General features: G+C 41.5%; 1 protein-coding gene across 1 annotated transcript in view; it reads left to right on the forward strand.

Annotated features, from left to right (window-relative positions):
- Positions 1–16,802, forward strand: part of LOC137912680 (neural-cadherin-like) — a 73,080-nt gene extending 56,278 nt beyond the window's left edge. Inside the window, exons 27-33 of the mRNA XM_068756814.1 lie at positions 2,257–2,440; positions 2,712–2,878; positions 4,991–5,255; positions 6,346–6,529; positions 7,663–7,913; positions 15,098–15,252; positions 16,236–16,802. Of these exons, the coding sequence (XP_068612915.1) occupies positions 2,257–2,440; positions 2,712–2,878; positions 4,991–5,255; positions 6,346–6,529; positions 7,663–7,913; positions 15,098–15,252; positions 16,236–16,802 (1,773 nt within the window). The remainder of the gene's footprint in view (positions 1–2,256; positions 2,441–2,711; positions 2,879–4,990; positions 5,256–6,345; positions 6,530–7,662; positions 7,914–15,097; positions 15,253–16,235) is intronic.
- Positions 16,803–25,884: the final 9,082 nt, after the last annotated feature.

Genomic DNA, 25,884 nt, shown 5'->3' on the forward strand with positions numbered 1-25,884 from the left:
GCAAAACTGTTAATATTTTATACTTTGTTCCATAAAAATGTGAACTAAACTAATTTCTTCAGTCTGGTAAACCTCTGCTTCTAGTTTTCAGGGGAAGAGGGCAGACATACTGGATCTCTTGCAATTTTAATGGAATGCTTTAGATTTTATTTTCTTGTAGATTTTGTGTATATTCAGTGGTTTTCTCTTTAAATAACTGTTGTCATGAGGTCAAACACAAATCTTGAGGTCAATGCCTTCCTCGTACTAATTTTCAACATTTTAAATAGAGATTTAAATAAATGAATCAAAATCACTTGTCATTCACCTTTTATTTTCATATATATTTGCTGTGTATTCATATGTATAAATGCAGAAATGAAATGCCTCCTGTAAATGATTACAAATCAGAGTTAAATTTTAGAAGTGGATTTTTATTTATCTAAAAACAAATCTAAAAACTACTGAGCTGAAAATATTATTATTAATTATTATCAGGTTTTAATAAACAGTCTAATTCCTTATCTAAACATCAGCACACACAAATGCAGCAACAACAAACATTCAGATAAGCCAGATATTTGTTCCAATTGAACAATATTTTTGGAGTGCGATAATTTATTTGGGGAGAGGAAAAATAACAATTAAAAAAATATGAACTCTACATATGCGATCCCTCATGTCAGCGAGGGATTATTATACAGGAGCTCAAATTAGGCAGCTGCCGGCTGGTGAAAACCTACCTACTGTTTACATCAAGATGATCCTTTGGAGCTTCCAGAACCTTAAGGACAACTTTAATCAGTAAAGTCAAATTAACAAATCAATTATTTTGTTGGTGTGGAATTCCCAAAATGCCTCACCACAATAGAGAGAGGGAGATATAAATCCTTGAAGCATACAAGGCTATTACTTGCCAGGATTTAAATTATATTTAGTTATTCAAAAAGACCATGCTGAATACTAAAGCAAAATGAAAAGTGCAAGCTATTTTCACAATAACACTGGGAAGAATGGGGAAGGATCTGCAGACAGTGCTGGCTAATGACCAGCTCTCCCTCATGGAGAGGATTCAGGTGGAAGCATGTCACCTGTTTTCCTCTGTACTCCGGCTTCAAAGACAAAATGCTGTAATCATCCAGCCTGCTGGAGGTCCAGTGGAAGCATAAACGGCAAGCTGCTTTCATATTTTCTGAAAGTGTTCCTCTGTGGATACATTTTGGAAAAGCGTCTTTTCCAAGTTACGGAGGCAGGTTTTATGACAAAAATGCATTTTCATTTTTAAGTCGTGTGCCTCGGCCATCTGAAAGAGCTCCACTGAACAAAACAAGATAAATACTGGTTTAGGGTGTTTTTGGTGGGCTGTAAAAATGACTCGAGAAAGACAAAACTGCCATTAATAAAGGGATCGACTTCATTTATACAGTAATCTGAGATGGAAGATATTACTTTTGGACTTGGTCAAAACATCCGATCCCTGTAATCCAACTTTTTGTATAGCAGTAATATACTGTACATACATTAAAACATTTTTCCTTGATTTGAATGTGTTTATATTTAGGTAGATACTTATATCTGATTGTGTATTTTATAAAATCTACCCCATAAGTGTGTCCATTTTATAGACGGCTTGCATAATATTTCATACACCTAGAATTCCTTTTTAATGGCTTAATATCCTGCTGAAGGGTAGACTATTTTCTTTTACATATGGCAGAGCAGAAATATAAAAGGAAAAATAAAGCTGCATAAAGTGAAAATATACACATAAATTATAAGTTGAGTAAGTTGTGTAAAAAGGTATATAAAGAATATATAAACTATTAAAAAGACTAAGATTACTGCACTATGCTATTAAAAGGCTTGTGCTGTTTAATGGCACCTAACCAACCGCCAGACTGTTATGAGCTGCATTTTACATTGATTTATTGGAACTTAATGGAGTTATTACACTTGCCACATTATTTTCATTTTAACAGAGTCGTGTGTAGTATTCACTTCTGTTTTTTTTATTTCTCTAACCGTGAAGTAGATGTCCATAATGCGCATAGAATTGCAATTTTTCTTATTGATGGTACTTTTAAGAAGCGATCAATTGACGTGAGATATGCATGAAACAGTAATCGGCCTTTAATTTATAATATTTTGCATTTATTATCAGATCAAATGTTCTTTTTCAAACTGCAATCACATTTCCTTCACCCATCTACTGTCATTGTAGGAACAGAACCATTTTATGTTCCTCCTTTTACGGATTTTTCTTCTTCTTCCATTCAGCTATATGACCTCGCCTCCCCGGCTGAATCCTCTAATGCTGTGCCAGGCTGCTCTCTTATTGATGACTATTGCACCAATTCGGACCAGCGTCCCTCCTGTGGTAAGAAGGGGCGCTGTCGTGGCGGGTGGAGTTCCTTCAGCTGCCTGTGTGAACCGGGGTTTACGGGGCCTCGGTGTGATCAAGGTAAACATTTAAAATTACTTTTTCTTGACCACAAGGTTATGAGGGGAAGTGCAATGAGCTCTCGGTGGGATTTTAAGCCTCATAAAGTGTATTCTTCATGGGAACTGTGGGAAATTCTGCATTCCTAAACCCCACTATGCTGCTGGAAGATAGCCTTGCCTTCCACAAAGTGCTTTTGCAGAACTGCATTTCCCAGCTTTGATTTCCACTTGAATTCCCCACATGACAGCTGAATTAATTGAACATGTCTTGTGTGCTTTTGATTGACAAGCGGCTCCGGAGTTCTCCTTTGATGGCCGCAGCCTCGTTCAATTCCAGCTTCTGTGGTCGTTGCCTGCACGGCAGACGAGGGTCCAGGTTGGGGTCCGGACACGGGCTGCCGCTGGTGTCCTCCTCAGCCTGCTTTCCCAGGAGCAAAATGAGTACCTACGCTTGGAGGTGAGTCATGGCTGGAGGTCACTTCCTTCTACTCTGAAGTCTCTGTTGTGTTTTGCAGGACGAAGAAATGGTTAAGCCCCAATAATGAATGCTGTGAATGCTTGTCAGGCTAAGAGCGAGTAATATCAGGGTTGGGGATGTAGGGGTGGATACAGAGGGGGCTGGTGATTGACATTTATGTTCTCGGCATGTGCTTTCAACACGTCTTTAAAATGCTACTATTGAGAGGCTGCTGTTAAAAAAAAAAAAAAAAGGCATCCTTTATTGAGGTTGTTTTTTTTGTTATCTCTGCTTATGTTTCAACAATAATCAACAGTTCAGTATTTCAAGAAAGCAGATTTGTGTATTGTAATTCCAGGTCAGCGTGTTCGAAAGTAAAGGGCAGCTCCCTTGTGTGTGAACGTTTTAATAGTGAGCTTCAAGTGGTGAGCACAGTCATGTCTGCATGCGTGCTGCTCACATTGCCACAGTGAGAGTGAAGTGGTGCTCCTGGAGACAACTCTCCTTCACGTTGTCCTGTCTGAGACATTCCTGAATGCAATTGCTTCTTGTCAAAATCCTTAGTCTTGGCGATTTGGCAGGTCAAGTGTGAGCAACCCCTGGATGTAAATGGCTATGTTTGACACAGGCCAGCCATTTGCAGTGAACCCGTCTCCGTTGTGGTATATTCCACTTCACTGGGCTCAGGACATCTTGTTGTTTGCTGGATAGCATAGGTCCTGTCTATCGTTCCACAAATAGGTCTTTACACAGCACGGGCAATAACAGCCCGGTAGTCTCAAAGCGCTGGGGAACAAGCCGGGGGTGTTTGTCGACAACAAGCTTCAATATAAAGAAGTGTCTCACTCCTCTTCCTTTCTTAAGGCTAGATTTGGGATGAAGTGCACACTGAACAAATAAGTACACTCACATAAAGGTTACCAGAGAGGCCAGGTGTGTATAAATAGCATGCGTCTGTGTGTGGTGCTACATGCAAATGCAAAGAAACCAGTTGTGATTTGAGTGTGAAACATTCTGTGGAAATTCACCGTTTTATATTTAATGGTGACCGTGATTAATGGCCATTCTTATTGTGTGTGTGTGTGTGCGTGTGCCCATGCTAAGGGTGCAATAGCCAACGCAGTTTATTCTGAATGGGAATTATCTTGCCCCACTGTTTTCAATTACGCCTTGGACAAGTACAAGCTGTAGTTACGGAAGCCCCTCATTGGTCGAGCCCATCTGTGTTCACTTATCCTTGACTCCTGAAAATAACTGTTGTTTCTCAAATTCTTCCCTTTGGGTTGACTATATTAATGTTGTACGGCACAGCTGCAATTTCGCTAAATTAATTTTTACCGTTTAAAAATTTCACATTATATTCTTCCGGAAGATTCACCACAGTGTTTTTAGTTGAAGTAATTAAATATCACAATCCAAAAAGTCTGAACTAGGCTTCACTGTCTGTTATCACATGTTTCTTTATTTTGTCTACACGGAATGATTTTTAGACTTGAATTCTAGATGAAGTCAAGCACTGTTTTTGTAACTGATGACAAATCAACATTATGAACTACAAGAGTTGTACATTATGAACTACAAGTGTTACATTTACACTTGCATTCACAATTTGAAGATCACACCTCAGACGTCATGTATTTTATGCCTGCTGTAAAGAAACTCTTCTCAGGTCAGTCAGATTTAGCAGGAAGGAAAGAGTTACGATTTTAATCTACAATCACTCCATTATCATGAGTAATCATCATCATATCAATCTCAAAATTTAAATTCTGTTTCAAGCACCTTGGATTAAAGTTGATGAGTTTATCCTAAAGGTAAGTAGCCATGACAGCAATGTCTTCATGGAAATGGTTTCAGTAGTTTTTGCATCATGTCACACATTTTCTTTATTACCGACACCTACATTTAGCAGGGGTTTTCTGCCCTCAAGAATAATCCTGCTCACAAACACATGAGGCGGAAACCAAACAAGGACATCAGTAAAAACATGGCCTCCTTGACAGAGGTGATATCAATTATACAATTATTTCCTGGATGTTGTGTGTGTGTGTGTATATGTATATGCTTGCAATTTGTGTCCTATCTATATATAACCGCTCCTGTTGATGTCAGGTTATTCAGGGTCTGCTGGCTGTTTTCTACAACCTCGGAGATGACGACTACAACATGACGCTGTCCCACCATCACCTCAATGATGGCGAGTGGCACGAGGTGGAGCTGGATCGGTACGGCAGAGAGTTCACACTGCGGCTGGACGGAGGCGGAGGGAGACGAGAGATCACCGCGTCGCCGGGGCGGAGTCAGGAGATTATTATTGACCCTAGCATGGTGATGCTTGGAAACTCTTTTCCCTCAGGACACAACCGGAGCTTCCTGGGTAGGTGAACATTTTTCTGTTTTGATAGATCCACGCTGGATGAATGAATATTTAGATGAATAGAAGACGTGCATAAATAAACAGGGCCGTTAATAAATGGATGTTCAGCACGCAAATGAGTGGACTCATTTTCTCATTTATAAAGATCCCCATTAGCAACTGATATTTCATTTGCTCTTCTTCCTGGGGTCTCCTCTACATTAATCTTACACCCTTCACGCCACACACACACACAGACAGGACATATAATAAACAGTCCAATGCAATAAAAATAAATGAACAAAATAAGTGCTTATACATTTACACTCATTCACCAAACAATAGCTGTCTGATACAAATCATCTTACAAAATTATCAACATTCATCATTGGACCTACTGCAATTGTATCAATACTGTTTCCATTTCATGTCCATTGTGCAAAGAAAAAAAGGTTTAAATTTCTTTTGAAAACATTTTCTATTATTGTCCAACAGAAACCCTGGCAATCCATTCCATGTAACCATGGCCCAATAAAAAGCAGTGTGCTGCAGCTACCTTTAGGCAGAACACACCGTGCTCCACTGGTTTGTCTCGTACTCTAACTATGTTCATCAGCAAAAAAGCAACAGTTGTCTGTAAATCATTTCTGGAGACTCACAATTAACTTGTATCCCTGTTAAAAAATATGGTGATTCAGTGGTTATCTTTACCCTTCACTTCTTTTTTTTTTTTTTTCACTTTCCACTTTGGTCCAAAGGTTTTTTGATCCCTTAGTTTGGAGCAATGAGAGACAGGGAGTCGATGGGGACTGATCTGTATTTCAATGATGTATTAGACATCATGCTGCACACAGACTGGGCAAACAAACCAGCAGGGGAAAATATCCTGCAAAAAAGAAGCCCATGCCGACAGCTTAGCCTCAGGCTGTTTGGCTGTTTGAATGCACAAGAGTATGGGCGTGTCAATGAGGTTGTGTACTGGAGTTTACACACCTGCAATGGTGTAAATACGCCTTCACAAATGAAGTTGCCGGAGGACACGTCTTAGAGTGTCTGTTGCCATTCAATAAACTAATGTTCTCTTCTCTATCTCTCTGCCTTTCTACACCAGGCTGTTTGCGAGATTTGAGATTTAACGGTCGTTCCATCCCTCTGGATCGGGAAGGGACTTCAGAGGATCACCAGGTGGTCACTTTGCAAGGCGTGTCCTTTGGCTGCTCTTCAGACGCCTGCGGGAAGCAGCACTGCTCCCCTCCCTTAGTCTGCATGGACCTCTGGAGACACCATGAGTGCAGGTGCTGCAAACATGCAGAGCAGAAAACACAGCCTGTTAATGAGGCCTTATTGTATGCAAGCACTTTCTGTACACATTGATACGCATACATTTAGGGATGTAGCCTTGATAATGCCACTAACAAGCTAGAGGTAGACCTTCCAGCGATCTGATCAGCTGTCGCTTCTGTCCGTCGTATTGTTAGCCAATCATTGAACGGGTTACACTCTGAAGGGCGGAGACATACCTACATACTTCCGCAGTTGAATGTTTTGATTCTAACGGAGAGACAGTCTGCCTCCGTGGAGCGAGCGGGCAGCAAAACAACACCAAACGGAATGGATCGAGTTTACGCCACCGACCTCATAAACAGACGAGGACGACTCGTTTCCGTATCCGGTCGGAGTGAAAAGAACATCAGAGCATCAGATTTTGGAGCATTTATTCAAAATCCGGCAGAACGCTAAAAAGCTTCCGCCCTGATATAGATTGTTATATGAATTGCAATATTTATTTTTCATCGATTTTTGTGTTGAACTCATTAGCATTTCCTTGTGGATGAAAAGGAATAAAAACATATATGTATTATATGTATAATATAATATATAGCGACACATTTCAAATGAAAGCATCCTCCAGATGGCGGCTGGCCCGACTTCAGCCCAGTTCCCGTCTATTTGAGTGTCAGCATGAGAGAACAGAGTGTGTGGCGTGGCAGCAGGGGCTGCGTGTGCGTCTCACCTGCCGTTTAAACTCTGCAGGATCACTAACTATCCTGACTGCGCACTCAATGCCAGAACCAGGGTGAGCCGTGTTCCTGTGGTTGGATAGCCCTATTTTGTGATTGCAGCAGCAGCGGGGGCGGGTGTGGAATGAACTCGGGCAAGGTTTTGATATTGAAATAGATATATAGGGACGACTCGTAGAAATCCGATCCTACCTTGGTTGGCTTCTTTTCCTCACTCTCTTCTCAGCATGACAGTCTTTAAGGAGCATATCTTTGAATCTGAAAGCAGAGGCGTTACTCCTTAGGGATTTGGTCTTACACTGTCAGCTTAGGCTTCATGGCACAGTGCAAGTCCCTCGTCCTTTTATCTGACAGCTTCCCACGTGTCTCTTGTCTTTGTTTTATATTGCTGTCTCTTCTCTGCGCAGATGTCCCCCAGGTCACATGACCAAAGAGAACTCCTTGGGTAAAGTGTGCATCTACACGCTGTGTGCCAGCCGGCCGTGCCGCCATGGCACCTGCGTGGCTCACTCTCCTTCCCGCTACACATGCCACTGCAGCGAGGGCTACCGGGGACGCCACTGTGAAGTGAATCTCGCCATGTTCCACAACGAGGATGGCAACAGCCTCAGCCTCAGCTCCATGTTCGCCATCAGCATTTGTGTCATGGCCTTTCTAGGTAGCTATGTCGACTATGTCCTCTTCTACCTGTGGTAAACCACCAATCATCTCTTTTCATGCACCATTTAATGTCCTGCATGTCTTTTGTTTTTATTCCCCATCATGTGCACATCCTGTTATATTTGTCACCTTCATGATATAATTACTGTTTCATCTCTGTTTTATCTGTAACACTCACTGATTTATTTGTTCCTCACACCAGTTTGCCTCCAGAAAATCAAGTTCACGTTACATATCATAGCTGTATCGAGCTCAGATGTGATGTTTTTCATGGGCGGTTGTCTGAAACATGAAACAAATAGCTTCACTGAGAGAGAATGACTACCGGTACATGTCTTCATTTGTTATTCACAGGCAGACATCCCCGGAGAACGCAGGAGTTTCTCTTATGTGTTTTTCTATATTTTTCATCAATTCTGTGTCCCCTGTCTCTTCTAATGTTACGTTCTGACTTCAGAAGTCAATTTCACTCCCAGCCTTATTTTTCACTGTCCACCCTATTTTATATCCCACCACCCAGTTCTTTTACGCTCCTGTTGTTTTTCCTTCCAAACTCCACACCTAAATGTGACCCTATTGTGCACTTTTGGTTTATGTGCACTGCTTTGGATCTGTAATCAGGGATCGTTTTCATCAAAATGAAACTAGTAGGGACAAGATGAAAGTTGTATTGTGTCTTGAAGCCAGGTGCACTCTAGGCTAAAGATTAGTTTTATGTTTGGGGATTTAAAACAAACTTTTAGGTTAGTGTTCAGGTCACAGCAATATTACGGTGTCATGGGGCACGATTCCTGTGGCCAGATCTGCCAGTGAGCAACAACAACAACAACAGAAAAAAACAGTAGCAAAAAGCAAAATTGACAAAAACAGTTTGTGCAAAAGTACAAATTGCACATCTGCGCAATCTCGCGTCTTTTTGTTGTCAGTTTAGAGAAACTGCTCTCTTTCATCATTTGCTCTAAATGGGAAAGCCTGCTAGCTATCAGCATTTCAAAATAGGAGGAGTATGACAATGGCAGCATCTGCGTAGACGCCACGCTCTGCTCATTTTAGATTTGTTCCAGAGGAAGGCTGGAACTGAGGGCTATAAAAACACAGCTACCAGGTTACATGTCTCTGCCTCTCTACCCTCGCTCTGTCAAGAGCGGCAGGTCCAAAGGCTGTTTTGGGGCTAGCTACTTATAAAGCTAGACTGAGCCTATAAAGCTATATAGTCACAGAAAATCCAAAGGGTCATGTATAAATGTATGCATGTTTATTTGTGATTTAGAGCTGATACAATTAAAGAACAACTTTTCTTTTTCTGATTGTAGTATGTGTTACACGCCTACCAAAACTCCTCCCTCTCGTCATTCATTGCTAGCTTACTCTTTTATTTTGTCTCACTCTAATTTGCATTGCTGGCAATTAGTTTTTAAAACATTTGAATTTTTCTTTGTTGAAGAAATCTAATTTAAAATTTAAACCACTGCTTTTCTCCTAATTAATGCAAATTCTATTCTGGGGACTGAAAAAAAATGTATATAAATGTATTGGCTGCAAAATTCAAAGTTAAGGCCAACTGGGTCACATTGTTTCATTTCATAGGCAGGTTTAATTGTGTATCTGCTTAAAAATGTAGTGTCTTTCACATTTGCATATTTTGTGACTAAGACGTACAACCTAACAAGCATTCATAGCCAAGAATTGAACCCTCAGCAGCGCAACTAATTAAAATGCAGATAAAAAAACGACAATTGTTTGTGGTGCTAGAAAAAAAAATCCTGTTTAAAACCAAAGAACCAAAAATATATTTACATATTATTTTTCAGAATTTAAAAATTGTCCATGTATTTACCCAATAAATAAATTACTCCAGTTAATGCATTCAAAATTTGCTTGAGACATACTCTTAAAAACCAGGAAATTTAAATGGACCAAACGTTTTCAGCAGCTAATGGGAAACTTTCATTAAACATTTGAAAATTGCAAAAATGCAAATTCATGTAGTTGATGAAAGCAATGTTCATGTGTGGTTATTTAATGTGCAGTATATGTAAACATATGTATGTAAAACATACGTGGCCTTTCAGCTCAAGTCTCCAACTGGTTTAATCGGAGCTTCACCTGTATATGCCGTTAATAAACCTGCTTGGGCGATGGTGTCACAAGCAGCATTAAACTCTAATAGGATGAAGACCCAATATCAAACCACGTTGGCTGCCAGAAGGGACTTTTTAAATGTATATGCATTGATATCCATTCTCAAAATGCCTCACTGGTGTCAAAGACGATAATCTATTCCTTCAGTTCATTATTGAGGCTCGGCAGGAGAGGCATGAAATAATTGTGTTACTTGTCGATATTGCACAACTGTAACTGAGGAAATGTGATTTATTTTTTGGGTTTGGAGGGGGTGTGTGTGTGTGGGGGGGAACAATATGAGTGGCTTACATGTTGTTGTACTGTTGACGCTCTGTAGGGCCACATCACTGTTTATGAGTCTTTCTGTCAGAAAACAGGCTTATAAAACGCTTGGGCAATTCAATGCACTGTCCCTGTCTCTATAACTGACTCAACATTCCCTCCAGGGCATGTGGCTGCTATTGGGACATCAGTTATTCTGACACTTGAGAATCGTATAAAGCGGTCTGCAATATCTGCTAATGAATTCAAAGATGATAAGGTGTTGCCATGGTACCATTCATGAAAACGCATCTTGTCTGCATACTAAATAAAGAAATGTGCTGTCCTTTGGAGCTAACTTGCCCACTGATGAAGCATTTATATTCAAAGCTTAGCCTTTTCACCTTAACAAGAACGACCCGCTGGTTGCTCAGTAAAATTCATACAGTACCTGTCGGAGCTGTCTTTGCTGGCTGCATTTACACACCTTGAAAAAACCCCAAACAGTTGTTTCTTTCAAACAGGAAAAAAAGGAACTGTTTTCATGATGTGCTTATTAAAATGAAAAAAAGATGAAACCTGCTCCCAGTTTTAATTAAGAGCTGGCTGTACAGGATGTAGCGGTTTAATCATAACCCTCATTAACTCATGGACTACAATCACAAACACATACACACAAGCTTGCAATACGTAAGACTGCTAGCTGGATGCTAAATTAAAGTGGGACCTCTGCCTCAACATGCATTACAAGTTAAAATGATCATCCGTTAAGTTTGACATGAGCCGAGCAGAATGTGAATGCAGCATGTGCTGTTGATAGAGCCGGAGGAGCCGAGGCCTGATCTAGCCTCACTGATCCAGCATCAAATCTAACTTTGCATTTTTCAAGAATCAAAGAAATTAGCTTCTCGTATGTGCTCTGGATGCCAAATTGATGATGTTGCGTGCCTTTTTCTTTTTCATTCCCTTCTTATAAATAAATGATTTTTCGACTCTTCCCTATATCTCACCTGTCTCATTTCCTTCTGCTCATTCATTCTCCGAGATTTCATTTCCTCAAATCTCCCACTGATCCCACGCTCCTCATTTTCCTCATTTACCTCTTCTCGGCGCTACCATGAAAGGGTTAAGTGTTTCGGTATGGCTGTGCAGGTAGCTTTTTACTCGCTCAAGCTTATTCATAATGCACAGTCCGGTCCAGGCCGACATCATAATACCATGTTCATAGTAACGGTTAAAGGGCAAAGAGGCAACAGCATTACAGATTGATGAATGGCCGTGATGCTTGTTCTCCATCTTGAGTGGTATTGATCCCCCACTGGATTGTGCTGCGCACACAAAACAACAACTCTGGGCAGTAGAGGCTGCAGGTGTAGAGGCGAGGCTTTCCAACAGGCAACTACTGTGGATGTCTGCGCATGTTTACCAGTGTCTAATTCTGTGTGTATCGAGCTTCTCCCCTATAGAGATGCGTTGAATATCTACTCAGGTGATGTTTAGGTTAGCAGAGCCCTACAGGCTGCGCCTCGGAGCAGGTAATTTTGAAAGCGAGAGGGAGGGCCGGCGATTGGCTGGGGGCTTCATTGAGATTCTGGTGTTTTCTGCACCGTCTCTCTGGTGTGCACTGGTAATGTAGCCGGGTCAGGTGATCAATACCACTGCACGAAGGACAACCGGCTGAGAAGTGGGTGAGAAGGAGCTAAAATTATCTTTATTTATTTTTTATATGAGAGCAGCACAGAAATAGAAAAGTGCCGCAGTTTAAGCGATAAAGATATTCCAGTCACAGAATAAAGAGATTATGATTTCTATTTGAGATGAGCAGCGATTTGCGCTCAGGGAGTTGTTATCCTGCCTTTGTTTAGGAACACCTGACTGTTAGTGTGACCGTAAAAAGCCAGCGGTGCATCAGTCTCTTGCCAAGTAATCGCCTTAAAAATACAGACTAATGTGATTACTTTGCATTTGTCAGATATTAAAATTAAACTGGTAATTAGCAGACACAATATAAACTCTCATGGTCGAAATGGATCCCATCTAGTGTGACAGATAAAAGCTGAGGCCAAAGAGGACCTGGGAAATAGAAGCAGTTGGATAGTTGACAGGAGAGGAAAGACGGAGGGACGTTCCACCAAAAGACCAAAAAAGTGAACTAGTGATAAGAGATAGTGAGAAAAGGAAGCAGAGAAAGAGGGATGGCACATGGTAGAAAAATATTGGTTGAGATTAATGGACTTTAAAGGTCAGTCCAGCATGTTGTGTAATTCAACACACAATAGTTGTGATTGATGAGCGTGCTTAAGGACCTTTCCCGTTCAGCTGTCGCAGCATTCCTTTCCAGCGTTCGGCTGAGCCGACGGGGCTCTGGGTTGGGAAAGAGTACCAATTCAGTTAATAGGCTTCCAAGGAACTGCGAATCACAATGATAATAGTGTTACTTTATTCATGTACCGCCTTTCAAAATAAAGTTACAAAGTACAACCACAATTCCAAAATGTTTGAGCATGATGGTAATGTTAAGAGAAATGGGTCGCGATGATGGTGTTCAATACAAAGACAAGAGACAAACGCCTTGTCTTTTTGTAGATGTACACCCACTTAATTTATTTAATGCCTGCAATTCATATAAGGATGCGTTTAGTGCTGTGCTACATCACCTTTTCATTTAACAATGCTCAGTTTGGAAGAGAGGATATGACTTATTGGTGTTTACAAAGGGGAATTCTGTCCTTTTCTTGCTTAACACATTCCGTCCGTTCATCAGTTTGAGGACGCAATGCATCACACTTTTCTCAGTGGGAGAAGGGTGGGCACTGCGGACATGCCGGCCCAAAACCCAGACTCTACTCAGAAGCCACACTGTTGTAAGGTGGCAGAATGCAGCTTCATTGTCTTACTAGCACACACGGAGAAGTCCCTGAAAAAGCCCGCATCAGCATATGTTGTTCTAAATGGGGTCACGGGTGCTGTTTTGTTTTGTTTTCTTCACTTTGCACTTGGAAGAATCAGGACAGTCCTTTTAACGCTTTAGCACACAGGATGGTTAGCACTTCAAAAAAAACTCCTTGAGATATGAACTCCTCAATCCAAAGGACCCATGTGTCAATCCATCTAAAATGAGGTCGGGCCCAGGAAAGTCAATGGCATTTCAGATTTGAAAGCAGCAGCGTCTTGTGGATTGAAGGTTACAGCCATTCAGTATTGGGTTTTGGCCTTGTCCCTTACATAGAGAGATGCTATTATGGACTGGAAATGGCGAAATTGTGTGTTGAGAAATGTTCTTAAACCTTTGGACTATTTCCCCATCGAGACTTTCACTGAGTGGTGACCCTGTTATCATCCTTGCTTTTTTATTACTGCGCCTTTCCAGAACATCCCAATAATACCAAATCATAATGCCACCTGTTACCAACTTCTGTATCCATTGAATTTTCCAATTTTGTTTCTGAACGTTCCACAATCTACCTCGTCTTTTGTTGCCCCTGTCCCTTTTTGGAGACCTAGTGCTGGCATAAAATCCAGACTTGCCATTTATTTACAAAAATCAATAAAATTGATTAGGTAAATGTGTAATTATCTTGTCTCATTCCATTTTGTTTGATTTGCTTTTCTAAATAATGTCCCAGGCTTTGAAATTGGGTTGTATTTTAAAATAACACAAACAATAAAAGCCAGTGAGGTACAAGAATTGGGTAAAATACTGGCTGTAAAGAAAAATCCATGAACTAAAAGCATTTAAAGAGCATACCAAGTTTGCCTGAGTGATCTCTCTGGGCAGGGCTTTTCAAAACTCAGGGCCCAGACAGTAAGGGCCAATTTATTGACTAGGCCAGGTCCATCATTACATCCATTAGCTGGGCCATGCCAGAGATCAGCCTCAAAGTATCAACCTATTATTTATTACCTGCTGATGCTGAACTGAATGTTGCATTTGTCAAGTCTGGAGGGGGAGCATGGAAAACCTTTTCTAAACCTGCAGCGGAAAGGAACGTGATCTTGGTTAAATGTCTCCGTTGAGGAAATCAGGACAATAAAAATACAAATCTGATTTAAAAAGTACAAATTCAATGCAGAAACGGCTGGAAGAAGTAATTATAAGGATATAGTTATATCTGATTTAGATTTGTTCAACTGTAGAAAATGCTTAGACATCCATAACTTAACTTTGGCAAGGTGGGACATTATACAGGAAGCATCGGTGGCACCAGACTTTAATGGGACATTTAACTGAGTGGTACGCACATCACAATGAAAATCAATAATGTATTCACACTTGATTTACCCCAGGGTCAGTCTGTGTGGTAAATAATAGGGGAACAAGCATAGAGTGTGGGAAAAGACCGCTGAGCATGAGAAGGGGACCTGACCTAAAGCTTAACAGAAAATAACTTGATGGATACGAGACGATCCGAGCACAGTTTCCCAGAGGGATGTCTGTGGTCCACTTTGGCAAAGACTGAGATGAGGTCAAGGAGTAAGACAGGAAACGGAGGCAGCGTTTATGGGAATTGGTGGAAAGATAGGGCCTTTGTTTTCCATGAATGTTCCATTAGTATGTCTAACCAGTCAGTGCAAGTAATATGTCTTAAATCAATGATGGAAAAAATCCATTTACAGTTAAATGTGATTCATCTGCATTGTTTATTTATTCACGCGAAAGTCTTTGAGTCTTGTGTCACTTTCTGCTCATATTGTCAATTTCTTCCACACCCAAAGATGTGTTTTCCCCTCACTCTCTAATTTTTAATACCGTGAGTCTGCTCCTGCTGTGTTAACCTGCACTCTGCCACTCCTCAGTGTTGATGCTGGGCCTGTTCCTCTACTCCTGCTGGAGGAGACACAAAGGCCTGAAGGAGGGCGTGTACCACGTGTCTGCTCACCACGGGGAGTGGGAAGACATCCGCGAAAATGTTCTCAACTATGACGAGGAAGGTGGAGGCGAGCAGGACCAGGTAAACGCAAACACGCTGGCGCTGAGACTGGCAGGGAAGCACAACACTAAACAGAATTATTGCCCTTTGTATTCTAAATTGTCACACACAGGGGATTTAAAAACATGCCACTGTGTTTATGCGCACATTTACAATATTGTACACGCCACTGGTGCCAACCCGGTCAATTTGTCCCAATTGACTTATTCGAGCAAATGTCATTTTCTGCCTAATCTCTGTGCCTTTTTAAAGAGGTGCATAATGTGGGAGTAGTCATTTGGAATTAGCTGGATAAAGGCATTGTGGCTTTGTGTGTTTTCAGACTCAGGACAACTCAGGAAAAATCACTCAAGCACAACTGAACCTCACACGTTGAGAATTAATAATCATAAAGCCTTCCCTACACAGAAATGTACAGCCCATTTAAACAGAATGTGCAGGCAATTTTAAACTAGAGGAAAGCTTTTGTTAAATTGCTACATAAATGAGTGGTAGCATTTGTAGATCCACTGAGTGTATTTTTATGAATGTGAAATGTCATCACATTGTATGTTTTGTTTTTGTTTTTAAAGCTAAAGAATTTGAATACAAATGAGATGGAGCAGAACCTTAATGATGCTTCTTGCAGACCAGCGCTTTTGTTACTTTGAAATGAAAGCAAAATATCAGTTCCCTGGAGATCTGGAAGCGTTAGTTAATTAGCTGAAAATAACCGAGTAGACGGCAAAAAGCTTTTAATTTGTTTTAATGCTGCTGGTAATAGCAGTCCTCTCCGCTACGCAGTCTGATAGATTAATTACTCCCCTAATCAATGTTGCTGTTGTTTCCAACATGCGTTCCTTCATTGTGGATCTTTGCCTTAGTCTGAGGAACGGGCTCATGTGTGAGCAGAAGCATCAGCTGCGCGACATTGCTCTGTGCACATTTTGCAAAATGATTACACGAGGGGGGGCGTTCTCTTTTCTTCTGCTCTTCTTTCACTCGCTCTCTTGTCGGTCTCTCAGAATGCCTTTAATATGGTGGAGCTGCAACGCTCCCTCCAGCCCAGCCCTGCCCACTCTCTTCGGTACAGCTACCCACAGGGCATCATCTCCTACCCGCAGACGAAGCTTCCCCAAGACAACACCAGGAAGGGGGTGTCTAAAGGGAATGGCAATGCAGCTATCGCCCTGCGTCTGGCCATCCCCCCATCTGAGACCGAAACCCTGCCTTCCCCGTTGGCCTTCCGTCGCTCCCAGAAAACTCTTTCCTTCTCCAGCCAGGACTTGGCGTGCTACCTGTGTGAGGTCATCAGAGACTTTGACCACCCGGGGGAGTTCGGCACCATGACCACACCACGTTGTACTTCTGGAAAGGAGCGCAGACTGGCGGCAGTGCGCTCCCTCAGCTCCCTCAGTGCATCTCAGGGTTCAGAAATCAGGCTCCAGGCAGCCCCGATCACCCGCATGGACAGGTTCAAGACCCTCCGAGCCATGGTTAGCGATTTGAGGGGAGACGCCAAGACTCCCGAGGCCCAGAGAGACAAAGTGAAGGAGAGCAGAGGCCAGCTGAACTGTGAGAAGAGTGGGTGAGGCTTCACTGCAGGAAACAGAGGTGGCAGTCAGGCAACGCTAATCAGAAGGCGGTGGAATTCCAAAGGGAGATTATTAAATGTGAAATACTCTGAGACTGGCAGGCGGCCCAGGGTACATGTGAGTTCTGCTAAATGTACTGTATTAATGAAACTTTGAGCATTTATGTTCTTTGATATAAATCATGTCCACCAATGATCAGAAGTGATGTATTGTTTACTCGCCATTGCACTGTACAGTATTTACTCCACAGGAGGCACCTGTTGAAAGTGTTCTGTGCCAGAATCATCTATTTCACCAGATCCATAACAGTTATATGACTCTAAGATGGCAAATGAGTTTCCTATGGGAGTCGGATTCTTTCAGCTGTTAATGACTCATGCAATCCTTTATGTGGCAAAAAAAGAATTTGTTTCATTTGTATTTATTTCCTTTTAAATAAATGATTGTCTTTGATAATATTTCACATTTGCTCTTGTTCAAACAGATGTTCACGCTACTGATCTTTCAGCCTCTCCTATCGAGGTATAGTTTTGAAGTCTAACTTTCAGATTCATTCCTGATTGTGGCTAAGAAATAAATGGATCAGCTGTCTCAGATGGGAAAGGCAAAGTAAAAAATGAAAGTTAAATCATTCATGTCCATCCTTCTTAACCTGCAGCTTCTGGGAGTTTTCAGTATGAACTCAAACATGTGTGTGTGTGTCCCAGCAGGCTGGCTTATACCACATATAATTAGCCAGTGTTACTGGAGTTTAACAGCTGTGACACTGATTAAAGCCGCTGGGAAGGACAGAGAGCTTCTGCATGCAGCTGATGGCCTTGCCATAGCTCAGTCCATCCACACATCTACATAAAGCATCACACTGAGATGTAAGCAGCAAAGAAGAGGGCTTTAGGTCCCTGCTGGTTTTACGGAAGGTTGCATTTATTCATATTGAATTCGACAGTCTTGGTGTGGAATAGATGTGAAGGACCGGATTGATTGTCCACACATGCATTCATATAGTACTACGTTAGATCTGGATCACTATATGGAGAGTCATATATTGTTGGTCAAATGCTCTAAAGACTGGTTCGGTCTTTTTTCCATCACGCTGAGATGAAAATGTTGCCTGAATACACACTGCCACCTACCGGCGAGATGCCACATTGCAACAAGCAGCTGATTACTTCTTTCGATTAGGGATTCTCCACAGAGACGGAGTGCATGATTGTTCCTATCACGGGTAATAATTCAGATGTGACATTAATGCATACATTAAAAGGTGTGCTGTATGCGTAGTGCGTGTAAATTTAAAATGCACTCATGCAGTATATTCTAATAGTTTAATAATAAAGCCCAAATTTTTAATTAGAATCAGCAGAAGTAGTTCATTGCCATTGTCAGTGAGGGTTCACAGACTAGGAATGTTTCTCGGTGAAGTCGTGCTAAATGTAACGGTAATGACTAATATACAAAAAACGTACAAGTACAGACACATCACAAAACAGCAGCAGCAGGAGTGGATACACAGATGTATACTAGCAGCAGTATACTAGCAGCAGTATACTAGCAGCAGTATACTAGCGTAATCACGCAGTGCAAATAGAACAGTGCAAGTTATCGGTTGTGAAATGTTCAAGAGTCTGGGACAGAATTATTAAGTGTTCATGAGTCTTCATGAGTGTTCAGAAGTGTTCTTCTCAATTAGAGCTCTCTTGATGCATCTATTCCAAGGTCTTGTGCATTTTGATCTTCTGTAATTAAACTGGTTATACTGGCCTGAGCAGGTGTGACGTGACCAAGCACTTGTGTGACATAATATGCACACAAGTACTTATTCATATCACACGAGCAAGATGACTAAAGTGACTTTTTGTTTACTGTGATAGATTGAGTAGGTCTTTATTGTCATTACAACAAGTGCAACATAATTACAACATGTTACCAACACAAGGCAGCTTCTATCCCGTCAACATGCTGAAAATATTAGACACTTATTTTTTCAAATGATGTAAAAATACATAAAAATAATAATTTCAATGGTCTTGCAAAGTGCTCAATTGAAAATCCATTTATCCAGAGCTGCAGTGTTAGACTCCTTAGTCAAACAATTAAGAGAATGTACATTTTATTTATATACATTCTTATATATTATATGTAATTCACATTTAAAACGTTAGGAGGCGTTGTGAGTCCATAATCATTAAGACATTATTTTCACATTAAAGGTTGGTTGCTTGTCATTCCTGGCGCAAGCCGAGCTGCATTTATCCAGGCTTGGGGCCGGCTCAAGGGAGACACTGGCTGATTACCTGATATTCATTCTGCATATTAAATCATGTTCATGCTTGACATTAGTATCACCAAGGGGATTAATAATCCTGAATAAGTAGTGGTAAGATTAAGGGTACTGGTTACTACAATATCAAAGTCTCCCTACTTGCTCATGTGTTTTTAATGTCAGCCACGCTTGTCTTTCACCATTCAACTGTCTTCTATTTACTCGTGTATGTATTTATTGATTTATTTATTGATTCTATTAGACAGGTCCAGGTCTCAATGAGTCGCTGTTGCTGCGTTCATTAAGGCTTTTATCATTGTCAATGTAACCAGGAAGTGAGTGTCTAGAAGTGCTCTGAATTATATATTGGTTTTCTTTAAATCTATTGTTAAATCTATAATTAATCTCATTTGATTACTGCTTGATTCTAGTGGTAGCACCACTAATACAGTACTACAGCTGCATGAGAAGGCCCAATCAATGCCCTGCATTCGAGCACGTGACGGCAGTTGCTGCATTAAATCCGCCCAACAACATGCCATTGTCATCGTGTTTTGGAGGCTCCATCAGACATTTCCTTTTCATAATTCATGTTTTTGTTGAACTCTTCCTCCTTTTGCCATGAACCACCTCTGTATTATCCACCTAATTCCCATATCGCCAACTACCATGTATCTTATATTTTTGTGTCCGGCATTGTTCCCACAGGGAAACCCTGTCAGTGAAATGTCATGCATAATTTAACCTACAGGATAACAATGACATTTGACACATTGCAAAGCCCAACCAAATCATAATCTTACAATATACCCGCTCAAAATTAACTTTACCCAAAATATTGCACATTTTACAGTGCTTCACAGCTTCCTGGTTAGAAACTGTTTTTAAACACATTTTCAAACACAACTTTGCACAGACCTAAAATACTGATCTGACCATATTCATATTTTTTAATGCCCTATCCTTCTAACTTCTTCCATTACAGCTGAATATTTACCTACTTGAGCTGCTCGGCGGAGGTCTGTGCTCTCTGAGTGCTTTTCTAGTTTATATATTGTCCCGTTAACTCTATGTTGTCCTGTGGTGTGCTGCATTTAAATACCGCTGTGCTGTCTGCATCACAGGCTAATCTAGCAGCTTCAAGACTGAACCTTGGAAGAGACGAATTCTCTGATTTCAGGAGGAGCAGATAACATTTTGTCATGATTTCTCACCGCTAGAGGCAGACAGAGCTACGTATTTGTTGATGTTGATGATGAAGAGTTGATCTTGTCCTTCAATTTGGGCTTCATGTGAGGTCACGATGGCTTTCACAGCAGGACGTTTGTTAAAATGGCATTTTGATCCTTATTACCTCCGCCAAGGTGGGGGGTCGTGTGATCGCGGTCATTTGTCTGTCAATCTGTTAGCAAATTAATTTGAAAAGTACTGGACAAATCTTGATGAAATTTTCAAGAAATGTTGGGAATGGTACCAGGAACAGATGATTCATTCATTCATTTTGGTGATGATCCAGAAGAGTTCCTGGATTATGGAACAGAGTAATTTGTTTACATAGTTGTGTGTAGGGAACTCACAAATTAAGACTTTCATTGATCATGTTGTTGTGTACATGACAATAAACTTCTTAAATCTTGAATGCTAGGAACAATGTGGTTTTCTCAAATCTGTCGTGGCAGATTTCAGCATGTTGCAAGGTGACAATCACAATGATATAATTTAACTTAAGTGTGCGTTTGAAAACAAAAACAAAATTGAGTGTTTTGATTCATGCAAAATTAGATGTATTTTATTGCATTTTTCCAAATATCTTTTTTTTTTTTTTTTTTTACCTCAAATACCTTTTTACTCTACACGAAACATTGCAACAGGTTTAGAGAAGATATGAACTGGAAATGCAACAAAGTTAAGTTAAAGTTAAGTTATCTTAAACTAGAACTGCACAAAGTACAAGCAGTGCTTCAGTAAATACTGAAGGCCGATACTGTTCATTCACACACAGGGGTTCAGACACTGAAGTTTCATGGTGACATTTTACTGAGACACGATTCAAAGTCAGCTACGCTGGAATATCTTTGCATCAAGCCTGTCATCATTAGATAACCATTTCAATCCCCACATCTTAAAGAGAATGGCAACCACATTTCACTCGGACACTATCAGGAGGGATGCTTCACCATGTCTGTGTCCTGTTGTAGTCCAGGATGCATTTCTGATGAGATCCCAGTACAGATGGCAGGAGTTGAGGGGGGGGGCAGCAACTGGAAGAGGGGCAAGGCAGGAGCAGAGTGTTTGATGTGACAGCTGGAGATTGTAAGAATGAGGGGTGACGCGGAGCTCCAGCATCCTCAGCCATGGCCGGTCAACTCGCTCGCCTGTCAGTCAGTCACTCTGAGATTCCAGCTCTGTCTACTCTTGTGTTATTAATGTGTGTGTGAGTGTGCGTGTCAGTGTTTATCCTCAGGCAACGGATCTGGGAGAAGTGTCAGAGTGGCGTGGCCCTCTGTCAGTCGCCCGCCTAAGTGGCATGCGTGTCAGCTCTCCTGACAGACGCTCTCGTCCTGTTGGCCAACGATGGCTACTGCAAATTTGGGACATGTCTCGTGACAGAGCGACACAGTCCACGCAATAACCTGACAAGCAGACAGGCACACGAGCAGTCTTGTTTGATGCAAGGGGGGGTCACCGCCGAGGGCCTCCGAGTGTCTCAGGGAGAGTGAAAGCTGCAGCGATCGCTACACAGCTGGAGATTCAGCGACTCTTTTACATCTCGATTGTTTTCTTTGTTCCTGAATGGGTCAAGATTGGCTAACATCTGGCATTTATATAGTCTTTTCTAAAATTTTAAGATATTTATAAAACTGAGTTATTTGCATAGTGGTGACTATGAGTAGATATAATATAAATATTCTTAAGGAAGCAACATCTTCATTTATTTATAGTATAGTATTTATAGTATAGCTATTTTTAATATTATATGTTCTGTAGCTGAACCAACCCCAAATCATATTTCCGGGGGGGGGGGGGGGGCATGTCTCCGTTTTTCCTAGAATGATGTCCAAAAATGTTTACCTTCAATAGTATTTCATACGAAATTTCAATGATGAAAGAGTTAACCCCTATCTCTAACACCATCACAGCCATTTCTGTGAGTACTCAACCAACCAGGCCTACATCATCTTATAAACGGACTATGATTTATTCTGCAATACAGTTTTTAATATCAGTTATGCCATTGCATCGAACTGCTTTTGAGCCAAAGTGGGAAAAACACCCTAAGAGTCTAACCTAATTCTAACCTAATTCTAAAATGTAATTATAAACTCCAAGATCATCAGTGAACTTTAGGCTCAGCTATAGACACCTTCAGGGTTCTGAGCGTTTCTCACTGTCCCGTCAAGTAGTTCTCGTCTTTGGCCTACGGATGGCGCTCTTTGCCGCACATGAATGCTGACTTCCACCGCTGTTGTGTGCGCCTCTGGTTTTCAGACATTCGGATATCTTCATCAGCTCCTAAAGTTGAACCGACCACCGTTTGTCATTGACGACTTTGGGATCATTTAATGACACCGAATGATCACAGATTACATTGTGGTGAGTTCTGGACGTGATTAGTAATCCTTCAGAGATTAGTAATCACGTCCAGAACTCACATCACGCTCAGTCTTTCTTTTCAAAAGTTATAAATGGTTATTGTTCCGTGCCTCGGGTGACTTTGAGAAAATAATTGATTGAATATATGAAGGGGATTACATAAAAAACACCCGAGCCTTGTATCGAATGTGGCCATTTGAGGCTGTGAAGGACTTCATTCATCCATCATTGAGGAAGAGGAGGGTGAGAACAGTGGTGGGGAGGTAGGGGGGGGCGCTTGACAGATGGGCTTAGTGAGTGAATCATTGACAGGGACCTGCTAACCGATGCTGCTCCCATCAATAGCTCAAAGCCTGTGTGATAAATTACTGGAGACAAACAATGCTGAATAAGCAAAATGTGATTCTAACAAAGCCAGGAGAAAATATTATGGCTTCCTGCAGAAGAGCATCATACATGAAAGAGAACACTACCACGTGTATCGCACACTGTATATTTGCAGAGTTTTTATTATTTATTGGACATTGCACTATTCACAAGGTATGCCACCGTGTATTTCTCTACACATGAGTTCAGAATATGTGATGAATAAAAAACCTTGAATTAAAATTGATGGATTTAATTTGACCTTTATTTTCTCTCTTTTAGACATCTTCCTCCTCTGGATACAAAACATGCAAGTATGTCATAATACGTAACAGGAAAATGATTAGTTATGAGAGATTTGGGATCATAAATATATATTTTTTTATCTAAATCTGTGCTTTAATTCTTTTTTTTTAATTACTTACACGTCAATAAACAATGATGGTGTTATGGCTACTTTTAATTTCCCTTTCAATCCTGCTTTTTGACATTCATCATGGCTGATATTTTTTATTAATAGATTTATTATGTTTATGTTATGTTTCAGCATCTTAATTTCTTTATCGGCAGTAGATTCATTCCTTTTCTCGACATACTTGTCAACAGAACGGTTTCTCTTCTGTCTGGTTCAAGTGTTCTCAGAATTATGGGAAATGTAGTGTTTCACCCCACTTGCACTTCCCATATAAGTGAGAAGAAAAAACTTGAAATACAAAAACCGAACGTTTTGCTACAAAGTAATTTATAATAAATTCTGATAAAAAGAGCAACTTCAAAGATCCCCTTTCCACGCTAATCCCCCCCCCCCCCCCCTTGGCTGGTCTCCTCCTCCCTTTTACTGCATACAGAACTCCACCAGGTGCTGCTGGAAACAATGGCTGGCCCATACAGGGATCAATGCCAGGCCGCTGATGGGTTTTCATTCCTTCACCAGCAGACGTGATAAATGACATGGCCCATATGTTGCAACAGCCTAGTCTCTAGCCACCAGCCTTCTTTGTCTCCACATCTAAAGGGAGTTATGCTGTGAAATGTAATGCGTGCGCACACACACACACACACAGAAACAAAGCATACTTTAGATTCACACATACACATTATTTCCCCCAAAAAAATCCAGGTTCTGGCTGTATTAACTGGATTATGTGTCTGAGTTTAGACAAGTGAAGACAAATATTAAATCCCCGTCATTTGTAATAGTAGATTTTAGCAGTCGGAGCATGTGGTCGTTTTGAAGATGTGTGCATTCTCGCTCGCCTCTTCCGCCACACTTCCTCTCCCCTCCTTGGCAGCGGTAAATCTTGATGTCTGTACAGGTAGCGGTGCTCTGGCCCCCTGCCTGCCGTGTCCCAGGTGTCTTGTCAGCTGTCAGAGACGTCCGACAGCAGACAGGGATGGCATGACCGGGGGGCCCAGCCGTGTTGGACGGGTCAGCCGTCAGCGTTGTGGACAGACAGGCATGTGGCAGTGATCTCCCTGTGACAGGCAGTCAGAGCCACTGGAGAGCCACCAACCAGCACTCGCCTCTTGTCATCTCACCTGAATGCAGACAGAGGGGAGAAGCTCTGAATTCTGAAACCTGGCATAAGGATGCCCCCCCCCCCCACTGATGTTTAGTGCGTCGTCCGTGGCTTCTAAATTCAGCGGACTTCTTCGTCTGTGAAATACCTTGGTGTGGCGGCTGGCTTCGTAGGAATCTTTTAGCTATTCCAGTTGAATGACGTGAAAGAGAGATTCAGTTCAAGTGGAGTCGCCCGCCTCGCCTCTTCAGAATGTTATACCTACAGGGCAGACATGGTGAAGCAGACGAGGCCCACAAGAGGAGGAGATGCGAGCCTGTCAGATGACATAATTGGCATTTTAGAAAAAGAGACATCTTTACAGCTTGCGATCCTTTACCCTGATAGGAGTGTTTGCTTGAGAGTGTGTGTGTTTATCCCCACACCACCCTCCGCTCCACCCATCCTCGGTGGTCCCTGTCTGACAGGTGACATTTGGAGTGGTTCAGGAGATGTATGTGCCATTTGTATCCACGGCAGGGTCAGAGCATGTTACATGACCTGCAGGAGAGCGAGCCAGAGAAAAGATACTAATCTCGCCCGAGGATCAATATGGCACAGAGAGGCACTGATAATTGGCTGCTGCCAATCAATCAGCTCTGTGTTTGTGCAGCCATTGCATGTCTCAGAGGAAGCACGGTGGGTTGACAAAGAAAGAGGAAATGCTTAAATTATTTATTTTTTTAGAGCAGTATAGCAAATATTCAGAATATTCCTCTGTCAACACTATGTCCATCCTTAATCACTCTAACATGCTGAAAGTCCTTCTCATCGCTGTCTCTCTGTCTGGCCAGCCTGCACAGATCCTTCTCTCCCTCTTTACTATCTAACCTGGCATACAGGTCATCATATGCCCTCTGTTTGACCTTTGCCACCTCTACCTTTCCCTTGCGTCTCATCTCCCTGTACTCCCGTTTACTCTCTTCTGTCCTCTCGATGTCCCTCTTCTTCTGAGCGAACCTCTGTTCCTGTATACACTTCTACACTTCCTGGTTCCACCACCAGATCTCCTTATCGCCATTCCTTCCAGAAGACACACCCAGTACTCTCCAACGTGTTTCCCTTGTTGTATTCCAGTCTTCTGGAAGCCTCTCTTGCCCACCCAGAGCCTGTCTGTCACACATCTTGCAGGTCTTGTCATTGTAGCATTGTTGTCTCCATTTGGCCCAAAACCTCTGAATTAATCATGTCTAGGCTGATTTGTTTTATGTCTGATGTGATGAACAGGTTGAATGTTGAGGTGATTTTCTCGTCAAAGGAAATTGGGTATCTTGAGGTTATTTTGTGACTAATGTCT

Source organism: Brachionichthys hirsutus, unplaced genomic scaffold (genome assembly GCF_040956055.1).
Source record: "Brachionichthys hirsutus isolate HB-005 unplaced genomic scaffold, CSIRO-AGI_Bhir_v1 contig_939, whole genome shotgun sequence".
In the NCBI taxonomy this organism is placed as follows: Eukaryota; Metazoa; Chordata; class Actinopteri; order Lophiiformes; family Brachionichthyidae; genus Brachionichthys; species Brachionichthys hirsutus.